The sequence below is a fragment of the Thunnus thynnus genome, chromosome 1 (genome assembly GCF_963924715.1).
Source record: "Thunnus thynnus chromosome 1, fThuThy2.1, whole genome shotgun sequence".
NCBI lineage: Eukaryota > Metazoa > Chordata > Actinopteri > Scombriformes > Scombridae > Thunnus > Thunnus thynnus.
The window spans coordinates 28,552,035-28,574,594 of NC_089517.1; the positions used below are offsets into that span (position 1 = coordinate 28,552,035).

At 39.6% G+C, this 22,560-nt stretch overlaps 1 protein-coding gene across 3 annotated transcripts in view; it reads left to right on the top strand.

Moving 5' to 3' along the window:
* Nucleotides 1-22,560, top strand: part of LOC137185912 (potassium/sodium hyperpolarization-activated cyclic nucleotide-gated channel 4-like) — an 81,959-nt gene that overhangs the window by 1,812 nt on the left and 57,587 nt on the right. The window contains exons 2-3 of one of the 3 annotated variants that reach the window (XM_067594449.1): nucleotides 361-428; nucleotides 4,141-4,812. In XM_067594449.1, coding sequence (XP_067450550.1) covers nucleotides 4,154-4,812 — 659 coding nt within the window. In that variant the 5' untranslated portion in view covers nucleotides 361-428; nucleotides 4,141-4,153. Of the gene's footprint in view, nucleotides 1-360; nucleotides 429-4,132; nucleotides 4,813-22,560 lie in introns of those variants that run through there. The other 2 variants (XM_067594457.1, XM_067594438.1) reach the window with 2 other exon arrangements.

A 22,560-nucleotide genomic window follows, 5' to 3' on the forward strand; every position in this document is an offset into this window, starting at 1 on the left:
AGAGCCTTCGGATTGCTTTCTCTCAAAGAATCAGGAAAGGAGATTTTCCTGTTTCCCAAATTTCAACTCATTTTTTTGCCACAGCAGCAGCAGATGGAATATTATCTTTCCAAACAGATAGAAGACTGAGAAATCAGGAAATGTCTCCAAACAGTGGTTTAGTGTTGTCAAATAACATGTTTTTAAAGGGTTTATATCATCTTAGAGGCTCAGATGTAGTCATCAATTAAAAGTCTCAAATGCAAAAATTATGATACTATGAGAAGCACAAACTTGGACTGACTAGATAGTACCATGTTTGGCTCACAGCATCCAACATCCTGTCTGATGATTTCCCTAATGTTTTATTTTGCTTCTCAGATCCAGCCAGGAGCCAACTTGACTAACAAGAGAGGAACAATATTAGTCACAGGCACAGCACAGAACAGGTAGGACATGAGAAGGAAGGGAGAAAGAAAATGTTGATGGCTCAGTAAGACTTTCACACCAAACAGGATAAATTGAATTTATGATCACTTGTTGTCAGTACAGGAAAAAACGCTCAGTGCACAGTGTCAGCATGGCTAAAACATATCACACAATAAATAAATGTGCTAAAGTGTGTGGCCACATATATTCTCCAAGTTTTAATGTTTGCTCTATTTGGAGTATGCAGTGAGGACATTTCTTAAATATGGGGCGATTTAGCACTGTGACCAGAGTCATGTGCAGTATGGGATAATACTAACTTTACATATTGAGTGTGTATTTCTATGACGTGTGTTTCATATAGTCACAAAGGTTTGTCTTTAATTAAAATGAAGGCCTACAGAACTGAACTGAAATCACTCAAAATTTTACCTTACATCCAAATCAGAATGACTGATTTGATTAAGCACTCTTGTCTTGAATAAGTGTCAATCAAAAGCCATATCTGTAACCATTCAGGACTTCAGCACTTTGACACTTGATTGTATAACTGTACTGATACTGGAATTGTGAGGCCAACACTAATATCAGAGGGTTTATAAAATCCAATAATAATATATAGGCTGCCATACATTTTTTACACAAAGGAATGATATAAACAGTTTTTTAAATGATCTCTTTAATTCTTTTCTTTATAACTGTGACCAAGGCAGGAGAAGAGGGACATTTAAAGGTGCAGTGTGAAGAATGTACATCTAGCGGAACGGACTTGGCAGAAATGGAATATAATATTCATAAGTATGTTTTCATTAGTGCATAATCACCTGAAAATGAGAATCGTTGTGTTTTCGTTACCTTAGAATGAGCCTTTTATATCGACATAGGGAGCGGGTCCTCTTCCACAGAGGCCGCCATGTTGCACTGCCATGTTTTCTACAGTAGCCTAAAATGGACAAACCAAGCTGGCTCTAGAGAGGGCCTGTCACATTTTTTGTGAGTTTCGCGGCCATTGTAGGTTCTCCTACACGCTTGGAAGGGGAGGGTGAGGGGAGGTGTATTCAGTTGGTGGCAATCTGCAACCTCACCGCTAGATGCCACTAAATCCTACACACTGGTCCTTTAACAGCTGAAAAATAAACCTGCTCTTCAGGGCTCTCTGGTGGACAAACTATTTAATGGCTTCACTGTTTTTAAATTACTTCAAACACATGGCCGGATTTAGCTCCTAGGGGGCCCCAGGGCAGAAGTTTGTTGTTGGGCCCCGATTGATCCCCCCTATAAATGGTACACTAGAGCTGAAATGATTTGTTGATTAAATAATGAGTTGATTGATATAAAATTAACTGGCAACAATTGTGATAAGTGACAAATTGTTTGGGTCATTTTTTAAAGCAAAAATACCAAAAATTCACTGGTATCAGCTTCTAAAATGGGAAGTGAAATCCCTTTTCCAGTTTTCCAGTATGGGAAACTCAACATTTTTTGATTTTTATTCAGACAAAACAAGTAATGTGTTATATGTTAACATGTTAACTTGGGCTTCAAGAAATAATGATAAGCATTTTTCACAATTTTCGGACATTTTATACACTGAACAATCAATCAATAAAGAAAATAATTGTTAGACCTGTTGATAATGAAAGTAATTGTTGGATGCAGCCTTATAGCACTCCTATGATGGAATAGTACTACCTTGCCCTAGGTTTTCTGTGTGCATGTTACAACAAGTGAGTACAATATAATTAAAGTCTTACAAGTAGATTTTGAGACAGAGCCCCTCTTTAAGATGAGGGCCACAAGATGTACTTTTTATTTACCTCTCCCTTTGCCCTCCAATGCCATACTGACATTGTATCTAGCCAATAAGTGGGTTCATTAATTAAACTTTGGAAAGGGGCATCTTACAAAATGGGGAATCAAATCTTGTGACATTTTGCAAAATTAGCACAGTAAACAATAACTCTTAAATTAGATTTATTTCCAACTATTTTCATTAGTGAAATGCTTTCTGGATTATATTTGACATCAGCACATTAGACAGAGAATTATGTTACTTACTTGCAACATTGTCCACTGTAGAAGAATCAAAGTCTGTCTGCTCAACAATGATAAATACTCATTTAAAATTCTGACCTGTGAGGATCTGTCGGTGAGAATATTTCATCTATTGAACTAATTTTATTTGTTAACATTCTAGTATATATGTCAATTACTGTGTGCTTGTGAGTATTTTTTTCTCATCACTTTAATAAGTTAAAGACAAAGATACAGTACAGTAAATTAATAGTGAAAATTGAATTGAATTGAATTTTGGTTGATTTTACACTAAACAAATCCTGTATTGTTTGCACTTATTCCCATGTTTCCTTGCCAAGCATTTTGCTATGAAAATCATTGATAAAGTGAGCTTTGACTAATTGTCATGTAAACTCATCATGTGGACCTCCTTGGGAAGTGGGGATGTTTTTGTCACAACCTTATTGAAATTTATTACAGAAAAACAAAATCTGCAAATACTGAAACTGTCATGCCCCCTAACTCAGGACCTTCCTTTTTCACTTAAATGTCTGATTGTTTTTGTGGAAATGATGAGGAAATTAATGACCCTGCTATTACACATAATTTTACAGAATCGTGTGTCTATATTTGAACCACATTAGATAGACAGAAATGAAAAGGAAACATGCCAAACAACAGATTTGGATGGGGAAAACGAAACATAAGTCTGTAAGTCTCAATTGCATTATCTTCTAATCGTTGAAGTGGCCTAAATTGTATTCCCCTAAACGGGAAGAAAATCATATTTTAGATTTCAAAAATATTAATATTTTTCAAGCATTACAGGTCTGTGTTGTAGCTGCAATTCAACCAACTAATGAAAGCCTGTTTGATAAAACACTCTTTGTCAAATTGACCATCCTATTCTAGTTTGAACCATTTAATGTGCGCAAATTACGCAGTGGATCAGTCTGATCGTGGGGATGGCAAACAGGCTACGTGGAGCCAACAGTCATGTATTGTTGAACAATGAGCTTGCATTGCCTACCTGTAGCCTTAACTTAAGAGAACAGGAGAGCGTTTTAAGAATGGGAAGAGCATTCCCCTTTAAACAAGGTGGGCTGAGCTTATTTGCAGTTCTCGCTCCTATGGCAACCCAATAGATCAGCATCATGAATATTCACAATTCACCAAAACGCACCCTGACTATGGATCAGTGATGTCAGCGGTCCCTGGAATGCTCTACTGTATTTTTGCACGATTGTGTCGCGTTGTTTGATGGCAGCTGGCAAAATATCTGGTGAGAAGAGCATCCTTCGTTGTGCATGACCTTTCCCTCGTCTCCATATCACCGTCCGTCGGCACGTCCCTCACATGTCAAGCTAAGGTGACTTTCAAGCAGTTTTTTCCACTTTTGCGCACAATGTCGGAACGACACAAAGATGTACATCGGGGACGCAGTGGCCAAGCGGACCGCCCAGGCTGTGCGTGAGGACATATGCAAACTGTCAGGTAGTCTAATTATGAAAAAGAGTGTCTCTCATCTGTTTCAGCAGAGCCACGGCGGTCCATGTCATGTGTAGCAGGCTTTCAGGGATTCAGATTAGCTCCAGACTGATCGCTCTCACAAACAGATAGGGAGCGCTGGGCTGGTGGCAATAATCGTTACAGTACAGCCTAACAATTTGGATTTATTTAATTTTCTCCACTGTGTCTCAATGTCATAATGGACAGGTTGCACTCCTCCATGCGTAAAAGGCTCTACAGTTTGCCACAACACATTGGACAGAAAGCATCTATAATGGGTGAAGGAGAAGACGCAGACAAGGACACCCGGAGGAAGAGTATCAGGATGAAGCCTCTGCCGTCGCCGACCTCTGGGGGAAGCTGCAAAGGCATCGGGGAGACCAAAAGTGGGGAGTCTGTGATCATGGAGACGGACATAGGGAGACCGATGAAGACCAGCTCAAATGGAGATTGCCGGAGATTTCGAGGCAGCCTCTCGTCCATCACAAGTCGGCATGTGCACGACTCGGACTCGGCGGAGGAGAGACGCCTCATCACCGAGGGGGATGTCACCCCGAGCGAGGAGAGCCCCCCCGGAGCCATCGGTGATGGGCCGCCGGATCAAGGCGCGCAAGGGGCCACCGGTGGCGGAGGTACCCAAAATGATTCCCAAGACCAGCAGTCAGGGTTTATAAAGTTGGATGGCATCGATCAAATTCTGCCGGACGACGAGAGATTATATCAAGCTGGGTTCATGCACAGACAGTTTGGGGCAATGCTTCAGCCAGGGGTCAACAAGTTCTCCCTGAGGATGTTTGGAAGTGAGAAAGCGGTTGAACGGGAACAAGAGCGGGTTAAATCCGCCGGATTTTGGATTATTCACCCCTACAGTGATTTCAGGTAGGCTAAATGTAGACACCTTACACATGAACAACAAAAGGCTTAGAATAAAGCGTCACGTTACTATCAATGCCTTGGCACAGGCTCAGATGTTTTTCTCTGTGTGTTTATCATTTACCAGTACATTCATCATCTCTGGTGCAGCCCATTCATCGTTTTATTCAGCTTTATAGCACCCTCATCACTTATCCTACACATCCTACTCCTACACGTTGAAATATTAGGCCACATTTTACCAAGGCCATGATTGTAATAAATTGACTTTACTGCTTTATGAAAAATCATCAAAATGTACCAATTTTGATAGATTAATAAGGGAGTTCTTGGTGCAGCAGAAGAATAAGATTCACTAGTTTCAGGATACACAAGAGGCCTGTAGACACACTGTTGTGTTATGGAACAACCCACAGATAACACATCCTTTACTAATAAGGCCAATTTACCTATCTTGTGCAGATGCTATTCAAATGAATACAAAATTGAAGCCCCTCAGGGGTTTCTGCTCCTTTATTTGAGAAAACATGCTCAGCTAGGGGACATGATTTATCCATTGATTAGGGTTAGTGATGAGGCCTTCACATCACATCATTGAGTTTCTTTCTTTCTTCTCTTCTTTTGTACATAGTATTTTGAAAATGAACAGGGATAAGTCATTTTAATTGGAATTTAATTTGATTAGTCGTTAAAGTTGTAAAGCCATTTTGAAATGATCAACACATTTTACATCTGCATTTAACATTGTGGCAAACTACAGCAGCAAAACTGACTCATAGAGTCTATGATCGCTCTTCTTTCTTGTCCTGCACACTTCTCTCCATTAGTGCCCTTGAGTTTGTTATTGGCCATATGCATCTGATTCATGGCCGCATGTAGGCTCTTAACGGCTAAGAGAGATTGGAGTTAAAGTCCTTCATTCTTGCTTTTATGATTTTGGACTTAATGAACTTAAATGCATGTATGCATCTTTACTTGCATCTCAGACGACCACTTCATAGGAGGTGTCACTGAGCTGTTTATTTAAAACAGTACTGCTGTGGCTTGAACAACATAAAATATATCCTGTGAAATCAAATTTGGAAAAAAAAAATCTATATTGACTGCTCCATATGTAGCTTCTAATTCTCTCAAAATTTTAGTAATTGTATATCATGGCTGTTTATTGTGGTAGGTAATGAGCCTTGTCTTTTTTCTTTAAATTACCACGTTTTCATGTAGTTCAATAATTCAGTCAAAACTATTTAATTACAGGCTGTGTCAGCCTTGGCATTTAGTTCACCAATGCATCTTATCATTTAAGTCACATGGAGACATCCGTGTTGCTGTAACAGGATACAGAGCAGGATTGTCATTGTTACACATACTGTAACATTTTCTCCTTGTCTGTGACATTGAATCCTGTCTAGCCTGCCTAGTGTTTGATTGTCTAATGACATACGATACAGAAACTATCACCTACCACAAAAGTGTGTCATTTCTACCCCAAGAACAAGATGTCTGACTTTGAGAGACATGTGAGTTGTAGTGCAAGTTACTCGCAGGCCCGGGGTGTCAGTGAAAAAGACTAAATATGACTTTCTAGAATAGAGAGCAGACCAATTTATCTGACTGTTTATCCAGTGGGAGAAATGTACTGTGACTGCTGGCAACACTGGATGTTTTCTGTTGAATTTATATTTAAGATTGACTCTCATGTCTGTTAGTTGACTTAAGCTGTCATGAATGAAAAGCAACTTGTTAATTGTACTATTTGTTTGTAGACAGATAGCAAGAGAGAAGAGGAATATCTGTGCAACACAAATAGGAGTTTTTTGCAGACAAAAGAAAAATGCTTTCTTGTAACACCACATGTCAGACAGTCTTATGCAGGTGGATATGAGACTTACTGCTGTTACAGAACTATTCACTCATACTATCTCCAAATCCACACACAGGTCGTACAGGTCATCATGAGGAGGTGAGACAAAGTTTTAGACAGATTGCCATTTTTGTTATGCTCCTCCCAGCTGGTTGTGTTTCCTCTGACCCCCTCTGCTCTCTTACTCACTGTGTTAAATGTCATGAGAGAGGGTGATTTGGGGCTTGGGGAGACTGTTCTCATACTGAAAGGGCAGAGATTTTTTTGAAGTGTCTTTGAGCAAGAAATCGGGGCTCTGTTCCACACTGCGCTCGCTACAAGGAGACGCACGTGTGACTCTCTCAGTGAGGTGGAAATAATAAATAAATAGATAGATTAAATTGCACTGAGAGAGAAGTGCTCTAAAAAATGAGGTTAGCCACCCACTTGTTCGGGGTCTGAGGGAGGATACTGTATATTACCATAATTAAACCATTTTGGCAGTCTGAGAGTGGTTTGCTTGTGGTTCAAGCACTCAATACTATGATTACGTAATCACTCAACTCTACAATTAAAACCACAGACGTGGTACTCAGTCAGGAGAGTAAAAAATGTAGTCTTGGCTATCACTGTATGAAAAGATTAATTTATGTTTCTCCGTGACTGACAAGGAAAAGAAAAGCAAACATAAATGCAGCAATTGACAAGTAAATTTAAATATGATGACCCATTATTGAACCACTTCTCTCAGGAAGCCAACAAGTATAACACCTAATCAGTATTAAAATGTTTCAAGCATTTTTTTTTTTTTGAAACACACTTATTAATGTTAGATGGAGAGAAATAGCACGTCATGTCAGCATGTTGAGACGAGTTACAGCTCATATTTTATTTTTAATGAGCTGAAGGAGAAACATGATACTTGGACGCCCACTTCCTCCAAAATCAGGATCAGAGACAGGACAAGATGACTGTAATTAAAGTACACAAGGAGTATGAGAGGGATCTTTTAATGGGCCTGGAGAAGAAGAGGGGTCGCTGTGACTAAAAGTTTTATTCCCATGTCTGCATCAAAGCTTTGGCACTATAAGCTCAAATTAGAGTGTCACAAGGAATCACAGAGTCATCACTGCGCCAGAATTCAGCAAAATCTTCTCTTGTCAAGTATTGTATAACGCTAAGAAGCAGGGGAGGAGCAATATCTTGCAAGGGAAAAAGACGGATTAAAAATGGCATCATAATCCAATCTACAGCCTCATTTCCAGATCCAAAGCTGAACAGCCTCCTTCGATTCTGAACGAGCATTTTCCAGTCAGGAGATGTGGCCAGTGAGCTAGCTGCATGGTGACATCCAGCACTCAAACAAAATAAAACAAATCAAAAAAAACAGGAGACAAGCGTTGCTACAAAATGACTGAGTTGTATGGAGTCTTTTAAATGAAGATTTTTTACTGTCCTTAAGCACACGAGGACCATAAAATATCTGTGGGGGTTTGATAGGATTGTTGAACAATACACATGATGGGGGCAGAGATTACTGTCCCCTCTGCCCTGCTCTCACTGGATGCTTCTGTTGGATATCTGCTCTGCTCTGTTAGCTTACATGCCTCTGTAAAGAAAATGTGACCGCTGTACCATAAACTGTGCTGAGATTGATAAGTCACAAAATGCTTATTACTCCTTTAAAGATATATAGAATATTTCAGTGCTTGATTGACAAAATGTTACCCCTTTCACTGAACGGATCCCCTATCTTTTCATGATAAAAACCAGATGATATATATATATATATTTATTTTTATTTATTTATTTATTTTGCTTAGCTCTTTGCATAGAGGCTTTTGAGTGGATTCTATCAGTGCAACGGTATTGTGCGGAATTCTAGACAATTGATGCAGCGCAATATTAGAATGCAGCCCTCTGATCGTCAAGTGCCTTTTAATTATCTTGTGATTCAGAGCCCAGAGGACACATCTGTTGGGAAGTCTTCCACATTTCCCTGGAGAGATAGAAAAGAAGATGTCTCACATTAGAACTTTTTTGCACTGAAGGCTCTATTAAGCGCCCCCTCCCCTCCTTTTTTTTTCTTTAGTGCCATGTTGCCAACACTATCAGAGAGGGGGGGTCAGCTGTCCTGCAGTTTCTGTCAATCAGTTAAATCCCTTTGCAACAGTCAGGCGAATCCTTCTGCAAAGTCCACTTTTTCAACAGCCTTTTATTCCTCCTGCACATCCAGCGCTGTTTCCCAGAAGACACTTACCTAGACAGTGGCAAAAATAAATCCTGTGAAAAGACATCTTACAATTTTGTTTCTGTTATTTTTTTTTGCAGAGAATACATTAAAGAAAAGTAGAGCAGATCTAGTCACTGACGTGCACTTTGAGGCTTTGATATAGTTTAAGAGAAGTAACAAAATGTAGACTAAATGAAAATGTGCACTATGCTCATGAATACATTAATATGACATTATATTAATAATTAATAGGTAACATACCTATTAATATAACCAGTTTCTGATTTGATGTTTGTATTCTCTTGCTAAAATGTGTCATAATATTTTAAATTTCCTTCATTAGCCTAAATAAAAAAAAAAAGTAGAGCTTCTCACAATATTAGCATAGCTATGTTGACTCAGATAGATCCATCATCAGAAGACACACATGGCATAGGAAAGCTAAGTGTACTGTAATTAGTATAAAAATAAAATGATAGCTGTGCTACATATACATAGACTGTACTTTTATTTAGTAGGAAACGTGGGGGAAATAATTCCCATGGCCATTATCAACCGGTCAAGGCAGATGGCCACCCATCCAGAGCCCGGTTCTGCTTGAGGTTTCTTTCAGTTAAAGGGTAGTTTTTCTTTGCAGCTGTCGCCAAGTGCTTGCTCAGGAGGGGAATGGGGGAATGTTGGGTCTCTGTAAATTAAAGAGTATGGTCTAGACCTGTGCCCTGAGATAACTTCTGTTGTGATTTGGCGCTATATAAATAAAACTGACTTGATTATTTTAAGGTATTTTAAATATTGTAGGTTTAGATTTACAGTCCTTATCAAGCATTAGCACCTTCTGTACTAACAGTTACATGCTTTTTGTTGAGGAGAACAGTTACAGTTGTTGCACCAGAGTATGCACATGTGTATCTCTGTGTATTATGTTTGTAAGCGTATGGGATCAGATTAAATAACAGCATTCTCTATTTCAGTCAGGTTGATTACTGTTGATTTGAGAGTATGTTTTGCTATTGATTTGTTTGGGTCTCGTGGGGCCTCTGGCTTGCCATCGGTGGATTTATTGAAAAATGAGATGGAGGCACATACACGAGTGCAGCAATGGTGATTCCCCTTCTTGTGGCGGTGGCAGGAGTCATAGTCTGGGTGAGAGTTACACAAAGGTAAAGGTGAGGTGCTGGCAAGCTGCAGGAGATGAATGTAAAGCCTAGATATTTGAGCACCATTTACTTTGTTTTTTGTGCGGCACATCTTAATGATGATCATTGCAAGATCTGTGCAAGATCAAATAAAAGATGCATGAATGGAGTCCAGACAAGTGTTAGCTTGTGCCCTAATGGACCATGCCCTTTTGTCTTATAGTGCTACTCTGCATGGGAAGGTGGAAGAAAAGGAGATTTGACACTACAGTACATGGGATGAATGACACTATTCCTTTCGGTCCCCATTAAATAATTCCTCCTTTAATTTAGTGAGGGTAAAACATGGGGATTACAGATGGTTCTGGCTGGGCCTGAAAGTGGGGTAATCAAAATAGGCTGCTGTGCTCATCCACGAATATTAGGAGCCAAGAGATTATTACAGCACAATTTATTTAATGGAGGGAGCCCAGGGAGGATGTGTGTAGCTGGTGGGTAGAAGGTTGCCTGTCATAGTGGCAGAATGATTGAACGGTACCGCGTGACCTCACCAGGCACACTTGTGTGGGAGTGTGAAATCAGGAGACGTGATCACAGCTGTACAAGAATGGCCTTTTGTTTTTGTTTTTTTTGCATGTCAGGGATTTTTTTTCTCCTCTCCTGATATGTCATTTAATTCAGCTTTATGTATTAGGCAGAGAGCTGAGTTTAACCTTGGCAAAGTGATGGTAATCTGGAGGTGAGATTATATTGATTGATTGGACATCATATACATTTTGAAAATGGGAAAGCCTGCTGGAAGCATTTTCTGTTAAGTGCCACATGTCATGCTTGATGTATTTTGGTCACCTGACAAATGTAATGTTGTGTGTCCTTCCTGCTACACCATCCTCTGCACTGCAACATCAATTTATAATCTCTCCAGGTGGATACACAACACTAGTCACCTAAAACCTATTCTCAAGTTTTTTTTTTCCGTCTTTTAACACATTTCAGTGTCACATTTATTTTCCTTGCCACTAGACAGATGTGATTATTGTCCCACTGACCAGAGGTAAATATGTCAGTTTCACTTATCTCAACATTTAGGGGGGTTGATGGAGAAAACGTATTTATTTCTTTATTTAACAATTTATCACGCCATAGTCAAGTTATGTGTGAGGTGTCTTGTATGTGGCATTAGAGTGACCAAGACCTCCATGGACCTTTCTGTATTCCTGTTGACACATCCTGCTTGTGGCTATGCTAGAATATCATTTTTAGAAAAGAGAGGAGTGCAAAAAAAAAAAAAAAAGAATGCTCGCTCTACTGTATTCCATACGGTGGACAGACACTGATCCCTTGTTGACTTCACCTGTCCACTCTGCTCATGCAAGAGAGCAGTTGAAAAGGAGAAAAAACAGGTTACAGCAGGATTTGTGAGCCTTGTGACACTTAACATATGAATTGTGCAAAAGGGGCTTGCAACTCACTGTTAGGGAAGTGATTGTAACTCTGTGGAGATAAACACTGAATTTGACAGTGATGGCTTACTGCATGCTGTACGCTGCCCTGTGGCACAGTGAGATTTTTTTTCCATCCAAACAGTGGCTCTGGTTATAAATCTAATTTTAAACATTTAGTTTTAATTTTAGTCTGACGTCTGACATGTAATCAGTGCCGGTTGAAAAGCAATCAACATCAACACAGATTCTATATAGGTGTAATCTTCCAATGGTACCCAAGAGGGCATTATTTACTATGCTTAGGCGTATTACAGTGATTCAGCCTTGTGCAACATCACCTAATTGACAAACACAGTAAAAAATATATTCTCTCTGATATTATTGCTTTTACTAAGCCACGTGTAATGACTGAAGAAGTTTCTTTAATTTATTGCACATAAAAAAGTAAAACTTCTGAAAGAACTGACCTGGTTGCCAGCAATCAAGAAAGCACAGCATACTGTTTTTTATGGGAATTGTCAGCATGGTTGGAATGAATAATTAAGATTGGTTGGGTTAAAATACCTCCTGCATGCTATCACTTCTCTCTGATGTCTTCCATCAGGCTTAGTATTCACACAAACGGGTGAAATACTGTTCGCAACTACTTTTCTTGGTTTGTTATTGCCTGATAGGAGCCAGATGGCTGAGATTTGCTCATTTTAACAAAGCAATGAAGGTCCAAAACACAAACAATCACATTATAAGGCAGCTCAGTACTGTTTTTCACCTAAGACACAAATTGGTCTGATATTTGATACCTTTTTACACCCCATGCAGGTTAAAATAATCATGTAATATTAATTGCAAACTATATTTTGACCTAGATTTGTCCTTCAGTTGGTGATAAGTATGCAATGCATAACCAAGAGACTGCTTAGTGTAGCGTGCAATTCTCCATAATACAAACCTAGATGTTTTAATGCATAGTTTGTATTGTATAGTACAGTAACCGAATCACATCTTCCCTTGCGTTGACCTCTGCGTGCACGCTGCAGCCCCAGCCTGCTCATTCCTCCTCACATAGATTCTAGTACATACAGGATGACCTTTTCAGACCTGCCTGTGTCCCAGGTGGATTCTCACACCCCTTGTCTCTCTGAAATTTGATTGCTTTTTTCCTATCAGCCTAGATAGGAAATGGCCAAGATGTGAAACTGGCACTGATATGTTGCTTCAGGGGGTGGACACATGAGAAACACCGTATTAAAAAGCACTTTAAATTTAATGTAATACACTCACCGTTACAAAGTCAGCTTCACAGGCAAGTTCTATTGAGTTCAGAGCCAATTAGTGGTATGTGCTAGTAATGCTAATCAGCTCCACCTGTAGGTCACTCAGGTGGGCAGCCATTGGTCATGTAACAGTTTCATTGTGCCAAGACTGTTGTTGCATTTGATCCCTCTACATCTCCATTATCTTTCATCTTTCTTGCATGGCTACATGGGAAATAAATCCATACTAACATTTATCAACTTTCAGTGGAACTGACAATCATATTGTGTTGTAGTTTAAAAAAAAAAAAGTTAATCGCGTTGGACATCATTTTGGTTTGACAAATAACTCAAGGTCCGCTCGCCAGCTTTTTCTAAGCTTTCAACTCCCTTCACAGTCTTCATCATCAAGTGGAGTTTGCTCAACTGTCGTGGAGTTGGTTCAGTTGTCTCTTAATCATTTGGTGAACATTAGTTTGAGTCACTAGTAGTACAGTTAACCATGACAACTGAGCAAACGCTGATGAAGACCATGACATACTGTTGAAAGCAGAAAAAAGCTTGTAAGTGGACCTTAAGATAAGATTTTTTTGTCAAACTACTGTTGCTGAGGTCAAGAATGAATGTTTATGCTAAAATCATTATAACTCTTCTATATACTATTTTTCAAACACTGGCCATATTGCATCATATATTGATAATGGAAAAATACTGCATGAAAATTGTGATATTGATTTGACTGTGCATGACTTCCATATCTGATTAGTTATCAGACTTTATTTGCTCAAAACTATTTAATTTGTAAAGTATAACAGGTGGTGGAAAAGGGCAAAAATATAATTACGCAAAAATATCAATTTGCAATGGAGCCAAGGAAATAATCTTGTATATAAAGTAGAGTTCTACATTTTATGCCAGTTCACTTTATGCCAGTTCACATAATGATCCTTCACACAAGCTGCTGGCAGTTCACCTGTGATTATTCTGTTGTTAAAATCATTCTCAGCAGCCTTCTGTGCAGGACAGACATGGCAGGAGGATGGCATCAACACTTCTCCACTGTTCACTATGTAAGATTGAATAGAAGGCTAAAGCCCTTTGGAAACAGTAGGGTTTCCACTCAGACAGAGGGCCAAAGTCCAGTGCACTGAATAAAGAACTCTGTGTGTGGCTTGCGTGATTCACAGGAAATACTTCCCTGGATCAATGTGTTTGGCCTGGCCCTGCCACACGCTGGGTGTCTAGAAGACTCAGACAAATGGCTGGATTATGAGACATGCACTGGTGGGAGACAGATTGTTTGTCTCCTCTGCTATGGGGGATGACTCCCGATTTATCTTCACCATCTCCATAGTTGCTCGCATGTCCTCTTTTTTTTCCCACACTCTGGTTTTGGTCATGATACTAGTAAATGTTACCCAGTGTTTGATTGAATAGGGAGGCGTCAGAAAAGTGTGTGTGTGTATAAATCCAACTCCTGACCCTGTTTAGCATGTACAATTGAGAAATTAGAGAGCTAACAAATAAACATGATAAATCCTGCTCTGTTTGGTTTAACAGTCAGATAAGCCTCCGCTTTTGCTTACTCACGCAGACCAGTAAAAATCAGATAAACTGCATCTCCTCACCGATTTGATTTGATTTCATGCTCAGAGTGTCTTCTTAGTGAGGGTTTTCCATCAGCTTTTAAGCTGTATTAATTTTGGTTTTATTTACCTCTACTTTTTTTTTTCCCTGTAATTTATTTTTTTCAAGAGATGGTAAATCCAGAAAAAAATAGTAATGCTGTTCCATATGGAAAGAAAACCTCTATGTCCAAAAGACTAAACTGACATGGTTTTCTCCTCATTCTCACCCTCCCTTTTAGACTTAATATGTTTCATTTTCTCTCACTGTTTTCATATTTTCTCTCCCCATATTTTTTTTCTTTTTGTTCCCCTACTCTTCCTCTCGCCCTTTGACCTCAGATCACTGTTTTGGAGATGGATAGAAAAGGCTGTCATTGTGGCTGCTCCATTTGCTGATTGCAGCACCTGAAGTGGTGAAGATAATGGCCCAGTACTGGTGCAGCCCAGAGCAAGGGCATGAGGTGATGGTGTACAGTGTGACCAGCTCCTGGTATTATAGACAATACATTATCTTAGCACTTCATCTATGTTAAGAGAAAGCCCCCTTGCTCCATCTCGCTCTCTCTCTCTAACTCTCTCCTGTCCAACATTGCAGCGGGATGGTTGGGGGAGGGGATTGGTGCTCAGTTGGGAGGCGCTGGCCAGTGTTTTCCCTGCCACACTCTGTGGCTGGCTGACAGGGGACCCCTTGACATGACCCTTAAGACCTTGCGGGAGATAACAAGGCATCACGATAAAACACAGATGCAATTAGTGGCAGGATGGAAGTCCACACAAAGCCAGAGTGCAGATACTGGCACATGCTAGTGGGATAAGTGCATGCTGATGGCACCGGCTGGAGAGCTTTCTGTCCTCCCCATGTCTTCTGCAGCCCTGCCACTCACTGTCTGTCTATTTTTTCCCCACAGAGGGCAGATTTATATGCTGACTGCAGACTACCCTTGTACAGTTTTTGTTCCTATGAGCAGATAAGTAGCAGGTTGTGCTCTGGGAAGCTGTGAAGGACTTTGCAGGGCCTAACAGACAAGGACAGGGACACTGTGTAGCCACTACTGGCACCAGGCAGAGCCTCTCCAGAAACAGCCAAAAAAAAAAATCCAATAGTACGAAAAGGGAACTTGGCTTGGCTACTTCAGAGAATTCTTCTCAGTGGGCTCCCGATTACATCTGGTCAGTTTGCAAAGTAGCTTTGGTGATTTCATTATTTAGTCAGAGCTCTTGAGTGCACACTTCTGAGCTATTCAAACATCAGAGCAAGTTTAGGCTGGACTTATTTCAATAACTGGATCTGGGGCATATTTTTGAATGACACACTACAGCATGAAGAGATTTTCCCTCAGATTTTGAATGAAGATGAAGTGGAAAGAAAATAGAAATTCCATCTGATTAACACACTACTGAATAGTTTAAACTCCCTTTAAACCGTTAATAGAGAATCACGATTAAAGGAATATGCTTTGTTTTTGTAAATGCTCCTTCTGATCAGCTGAGAGCACCTGTAACAGTAACATGGCTGTATATTCCTGTGTTTACATTTGTCAGTGCTTACCTATAAGGGGTTCTATCTGTTAGAGTCTGTTTTCTACTGCAGTGGATGTGACATTGTCTTTAGCGTTGTGTTTCTCTCGGCTGTGTTGAATAACAGTCCTAGACAGAGCTTTAGAGGTGAATAAAAAATCATACCCTGCACCCTTACCTTGATGCCTTACCACAGAACTACTTGTAATCTTATTTATGAGTTCTTTTAGCAGTGTTAGGTAAGGTTGACTCGTTTAAGTTGATTTTGCTTCTCCTCTCCCTCCGTAGGTATTTAGTAAATCCCTCTGTTTTCTCTTAGCCTAAGGTTGGGGAGATTTGCCTCTACCTCTGATGAAATCTTCTTAGCCTAGGTTTGATAAAACAGCGTGCCTCACCTAAATATAACCGCCTGCGACTGCACAGCCCCAGTGTCAGTGATGTGCTTGCAGTGTACCTGCTGGCTGTGCTTAGCAAAGACAGCGCCATTATGACAGTTCATTGGAGCGGGTGACAACAAAAATAGGATTAACCCTTTTAACCTGTTTTTTATTTTCTCCCAGACACTTAAATCTTGCTGTGTTTACCAACTGGCTTGTTTAAAACCAATGTGATGCTCTTTTATGGGAAATACACAGTCATTTTTTTGATGCCACAGATGTTTTTCTCCTGTTATCCCGGGATCAGACTACACAAATTCAGCCCGATTTTGACACAATTTTGTCCAGCGTTGGGCCTGATTATGAATGCCAGGAATGACGAATGGGCCTTGTAGTGTGACATAAACAAAGAACAACGATGTGTTCTTGACAAGTTAACACATTCGTTACCTCAAGTTCTCTTTGAAGGATAGACAGCCCATACTGTACTGTCCTCTTTATGACACTCAGGAATGGGTCCACAATCGTTTTATTCTTCTTCTTTTTTGAACACAAGACCACCAGCATCACTCATACAGTAGCGCTTCTGTAACCATGCTTGAGAATTTCTTGACCCTCCTCCCCAATGACCTATGAACTCATGCAAGGTCCTGAACGATGATTGGTAGGGGTCATACTTGTTGCCAGTCTCAAAACCTAGTATATGGCTGGACCGTGTATGAGTGTCCAAAATTGTGGCCAATTTGTTACAGGGATAGTCAGTGGTAGTATCTATAATGTGAATTCCTGGATATTGTATAGTCATCTGGAGGCTGCGGTGGAAATTACCAACCAACCAAGCGCACCTACACTAAACTGATATAATAGCAACATGAGTCCCATGTTTTACTTGCAAGACTCGTAATTTAATGCTGTTGTTCATCGTTTGTGATGTGAAAACATCAAAAGAAATCAAAACTTTGCATCCTGGTATTTAGTTCACCATGGATCTCTACTGCCGGCTGCTGCTAGCACTGACGGAGAGTCGATCACACTGGACTGTAGAGGAGGAGACGGTAGACGGTAGGTACGTCTGTTTAAACAGGAGTTTAGCCAACCTCTCTGCATTTAACACCGCAGCTGAAAGCTTGGAAAAGGAAACACAGTTGCTCTGCATTGCATTGGCCTCTGTTTTCATCAGTTATGTATTTAGGTAATTTAGAGACAAGAGTTTGACTAGCAAAAGTTTGCATAATGTCAGTGAATTTAAGTAAAATTGGAAGGACAAAATTGGAAGTACAAAACTGTTTGCGCTGATTCATTTTGAAAGAGCAATGGCCAATGGGGAAACTCCAACACATGGCCTGCTGACCAATGCTGTCACTTCATCACTCACTCATTCACTTAGTCAGTCACTCACTCATGGACAACCACATGTGTAGGGCTGGCCCTGCTGTTGCGGTCCAGGCAAATATATCTTGTAGTCAGATCCTGGCATTGAGTGTGACAGGCTTTATCACAGATTTCCTCCCCACGTGCCTATAAGTGTAGTTTGCGTAAAATGTACCTTCCCTGCTTAATTTTCATTAATTCCCGTAATTCATTCTTTCAAAAAAAGAAACGGTCTTAATTGAGCTGTTGCTCTCTGTTATTATATAACCTTTAACTGGTACAATTAAACTATTATAACAGCTATTTACAGCTAAAATGCAGCTACAGAGGAAGTTAGATCAATGCAGGAGTGTCAAAGGAACAACAAACATCCTCTAATAATAAGCTGTGCTGTCATTTCTCCCAGCAAAATATAAAATCTGAAAATGTAGCCTATTATTTTGAAAATGTATTGTTTTGCTCCTTTGAAAAATATTCTTTAATAGCATGAGCAGTTAAGTAAAAAAAAAGTAGTCAGTTACTCTTACTCTGGCTTTAAAAGTAAAAAAGTAATAAGGCAGATGTTATTTTAAATGAATTAATTTTAAATGAAATCACAGAATATTGCATTATGTTTACATTTAGCCTACTTAGAGTAGCCTATTAAACATGATGCATGGCAAAATATATTAATGCTTTATTATATTAAAAGTACATAAACAGACGCTTCTTAAACAGAGATGTAGCGTGTACCCTTAAATTTCAGTTAAATACTGTGTTCCTTAGTCTTAACTTAAGCATCAGATACAGAAACATCTCATGGCAGTGAAGCAGTTTCTATGAAATAGGTCAAAAAGCAGTTGTGCTAACTTCTGTGGATCAGTGTATACATTTTCCTGCAAAGGGCCTCATTCAGTTATGCAAAAAAATCACTGTCTAGTAGTAGAAAAAGCCTCAATGCACCAATCTGACACGCAGGACTAAACAGATTGAGTATTAAATGTGAGCAAGCCACGTGATTGACCTTAAATACTGTTTTTGAAAGAGTAACTTAACATCAGGCTGAAAGGCAGTGTTTCACTGCCGTTTTCACCTCTGACCACACCCAACTGACAGGAGTAATGTCATGGCATCCTGGAGTACACCTGTACATAAGTGCAGCAAGATGAGAAGTTAAACCACTGGAGGTCAGGGAAAACAAGATTTCTAGGGTGTTGAACACTGTTTATTTACTTGCAACAGTACACTTTTAACATTCTCTAACAGTATTAAAATATAACAGTATAAAAATTAAGTAATAAAATTTGCACAAGCCTAAAATTAAAATGCCTACATATACTGAACAGGTGATGTGTGTTACACACTCATGTTACCACTCAGTAAGCTACTGTATACAAACTTCAAACTGAAAAAGAAAAAAGTGCACCAGTATTTGATTGTCACATCGGTTTTCGGCAAAACCTCAAGAATCAGAGTATCAGAATCGGCTTTGGGGGAGAACAACTGTAAAGTGTGTATAGGCATGTGGTGGTCACAACCAAATGAATTGGGGGATTTGTGCTGTTGATATTTAACATAACATGAGCCAGAATTCTCAGGGATATATTGAATTAGTACTTCTGAAGACAAACAAATCTTTAGAGAGAAAATGGGAGCAAACACACACACACACACACATACAACAAGCAAATGAATTATTCAAAAAGTAAACTGCTTTTTTATGCAAAAACAGATAACTTTCTATCTCATTTACAGTGCACATGATGTTGGCTGGTGCCCTCATGGAAGTGTGGCACTGACTGTTCTTTTGCTGTTCCCATTCAGTCAGTGTGGTGCAGAATAAAGGGAGACACTGTTAAATGCTGTCTGCCACTTGTACCTGACATGACAGATGATCTGCTTGCATTGCTATGCCATCACTCTCCCAGCATGTTAGCCAACAGATAGACATCTCTACTTGAGAAGTGTAAACAAGTGTACACAGGCATGCACAAAAACAAACATATATATTCCCTGTATATGCAGGACTATATATACCCCAAAGCCTCCTCAATTTAAATATAGGCTACCCTGAATGGTAAGTGTGTGTCCATCTCGGGCTGTTTGTGGTGGCTCTCACAGTCCCTTTCAGGTAGCTTGGCTGGCAGGGTGAGGAGAATGAGAGAGGCTTATCGTGTAGTCAGATGCACTCTAAGGGTGACAACATGTTCCTGCTGTCCCTGGTCACCCCGCTGGAGAGCAGAGTAGGCTGTCGCTCTGTCCCTCCAGACAGCAAAATGTCAGGGCTCCCTTCATCAGTACAGTGAACTCTCAGTACCATAACAAGTTAGGTGTGAGCTATTCTGCTACTTCGCTTTCAGTGTTTCCAGTAGTTCACTGTTTCTCCACTCCTCATTTTTAAAAGTTTCTGCCACACACATGCCGTTATTCAACCGCTCTGTCATCCTTTCCTTTCTGTTCATAAGCTCAATTTGATATTTGATGTTCCCCAGTGATCACATGCTGTAATTTCACAAACTCACACAGAAGCTCTGGCCATGTTTTTTGATGTATTTTTTGCTATCACTATTTTTATCTGCCTGGTATCTTTTGTTTCCTGTGAAGCTCTTTGGGACATTTTTATTTTATGCTTCCTGTTTACAACCAAACTACCAAGCCAAAAGCTTGATTCATGTAGAAAAAAGTGTCAAAAAGTCATGGCATCTGCAGTTTCCATATTTTTTCAAATTGTTTGGCAAACATAAAATATCTTTTTCACTACGCATCATTTACACAGAGTTTAAAGATGTTGCCAGTTAAACATTTTTTATGTACTTGAGTTGTGGCCAGAATAGCCCGAGTATCACTAGGGATGTCTGACTATTATGCAGTAAGATAAAACACAGTAAAACTAAAACTAGAATCATAAAAAGGATAAAACCTTATTTTTCCTCTCTTGCTGCTACATTGAGGAACACCACTTTTATATCACCATTGCTAGGTCACTGCATTCCCCGTTCATTTTATTTCAAAACAGGTGGTATACCACTACACAGCATGAGTCTGTGATTTGGGATGCACACAGAGATATGGGACTGTTTAATGCTTTTGAAATGTCTGCCTCACATCCCGCACTTTGCCCAACTGTATTTATAGAACAATGTTCTTCTATGTCAGGGTCCCAGTGCATAATAAAACACAGTAAATGGATCCCTGCTATGTTTAGGTGGCCTGACCTCCATTAGGAGGCAACTGCAAGAGTGAAAAGGAGAAATCATGAGCATTTACCCTACACATGCATGCACGCATGCACACACACAGACACACATGAACAAGTGCATGCAAAACCACAGTTGACACATACATATGAAACAGACTAAAAATGCACATAAATGTTCATAATTCTTTTCTTGTCCCAACCACTGACTGTATATGAATATGGACGACTCATCTCCACTTCCTACCACTATGCAAAAACGAAGCCAAAATATCTCCTTTCGAGGAGTCTGCCATCTTGCTTGTGTGATGTCGTTTGGAGCCAGAGTTTGCTCAGTAGAGTTGGGCGGTAAGATGACAGCCCGTGGGACTCACCCCCTCAGCCATCCCGCCACCTGACAGAGGTTTGAGAGCAGCTGTTACAGCTGTCAATCATGACGTTACACCCCCTTTTTATATCGTCAAATAACTAATTAAAAACAAACTTATCAGAAAAATGAGCACTTGGACAAACATCAATGTGACCACCTGCCTAAAATAACAGAAACCATCTTTGGGAAAAATTTATTTGACGTGTACTTCGATTTTTTTAGTTTGGCTCATGTCCTATCCGCTAACATGGAGGGGGCAGGACTTATGACCTATACTGCAGCAAGCCACCAGGGGGCATTTGAGATGTTTTGGCTTCAATTTTGGGGAGCTGTCATGATGTCCATATTTGTATACAGTCAGTGGTCCCAACATATTGTAGTGTTAATCAAAATAATGTTAAATTTTCAAAAGCACCATAAAAATGACAAGTCAGCTAATTAAGATTACAATAGTGTCAACATCCAGGCTTAATTTTATCTTGACAGTGTGATAAGATTATTATTCTTTATTTTTTCTGTGTTGGAACATGTGCCCTGTGTTTTCTTATATTTGAAAAGATGCATTTGCACAATGAGCATACAGCAGCCACTGTTGATCTTACCAATCCCCCACACTCCTATAACAAATGAGGCTTGCTCAAACAGGTGGCATCAGTAGCTGTATTCTTCCAGAGAGACGTCCAGAGGTCTTACACAGCATACTGTCTTGTTATTCTTTCTTAAAAGATGATGAGGCGCTCTCCTCTGGCACTATTTTATTTTCATTTCTTTCAGTTTGTTTCCTCACTCTGTTGTTCAAACTGCTGGTGGGGCTTTTTCTGTAAGGTTGGATTTTTTTTTTTCAAAGCCAGACATCTTTGTCAGGCCTCCACCTCTCTGGCTTGTCTTGTTTTTTTCTGGTGCTGAACTACCTTTGCTAGGTAGGGTTAGGATTAGATTAGGGACACTGACCTACTCTATTTGAGTACATGTATGTTCATGTCACTGTAACATTTTTTCCCATAAAGTTCAAGTGCCACAACATTTTCTTAGTTGTTTGTTGGTGCTTAATAGAGTTATCTTAAAGGACCATTCCAGTGTTCTCTTAATGATTTAGTCCATTTACTAAGGGTCATCCATATTCTCAAGGTATTCCATAACACTTTTAATTTTTATGCAATTTCCTGCCATCTTGGTAGCCATTCATTTCTGTGCTGTATAAAAATGTACTATACTTGTAGAGACTTAAAACTTGAGCTTAAAATTAAGATAAAAAAAGTAAGCAAATAAAAAGTAACATCTGCTTTTATTCATCAAACTCGCATTATTATTATGTGGTTATAAAGTGCAGACATTTTAAATCAGTCTTCACTTACAACTGTATTGCCACACAATGATAATGTGACCTTAACAACAGTAAAAGCAGAGT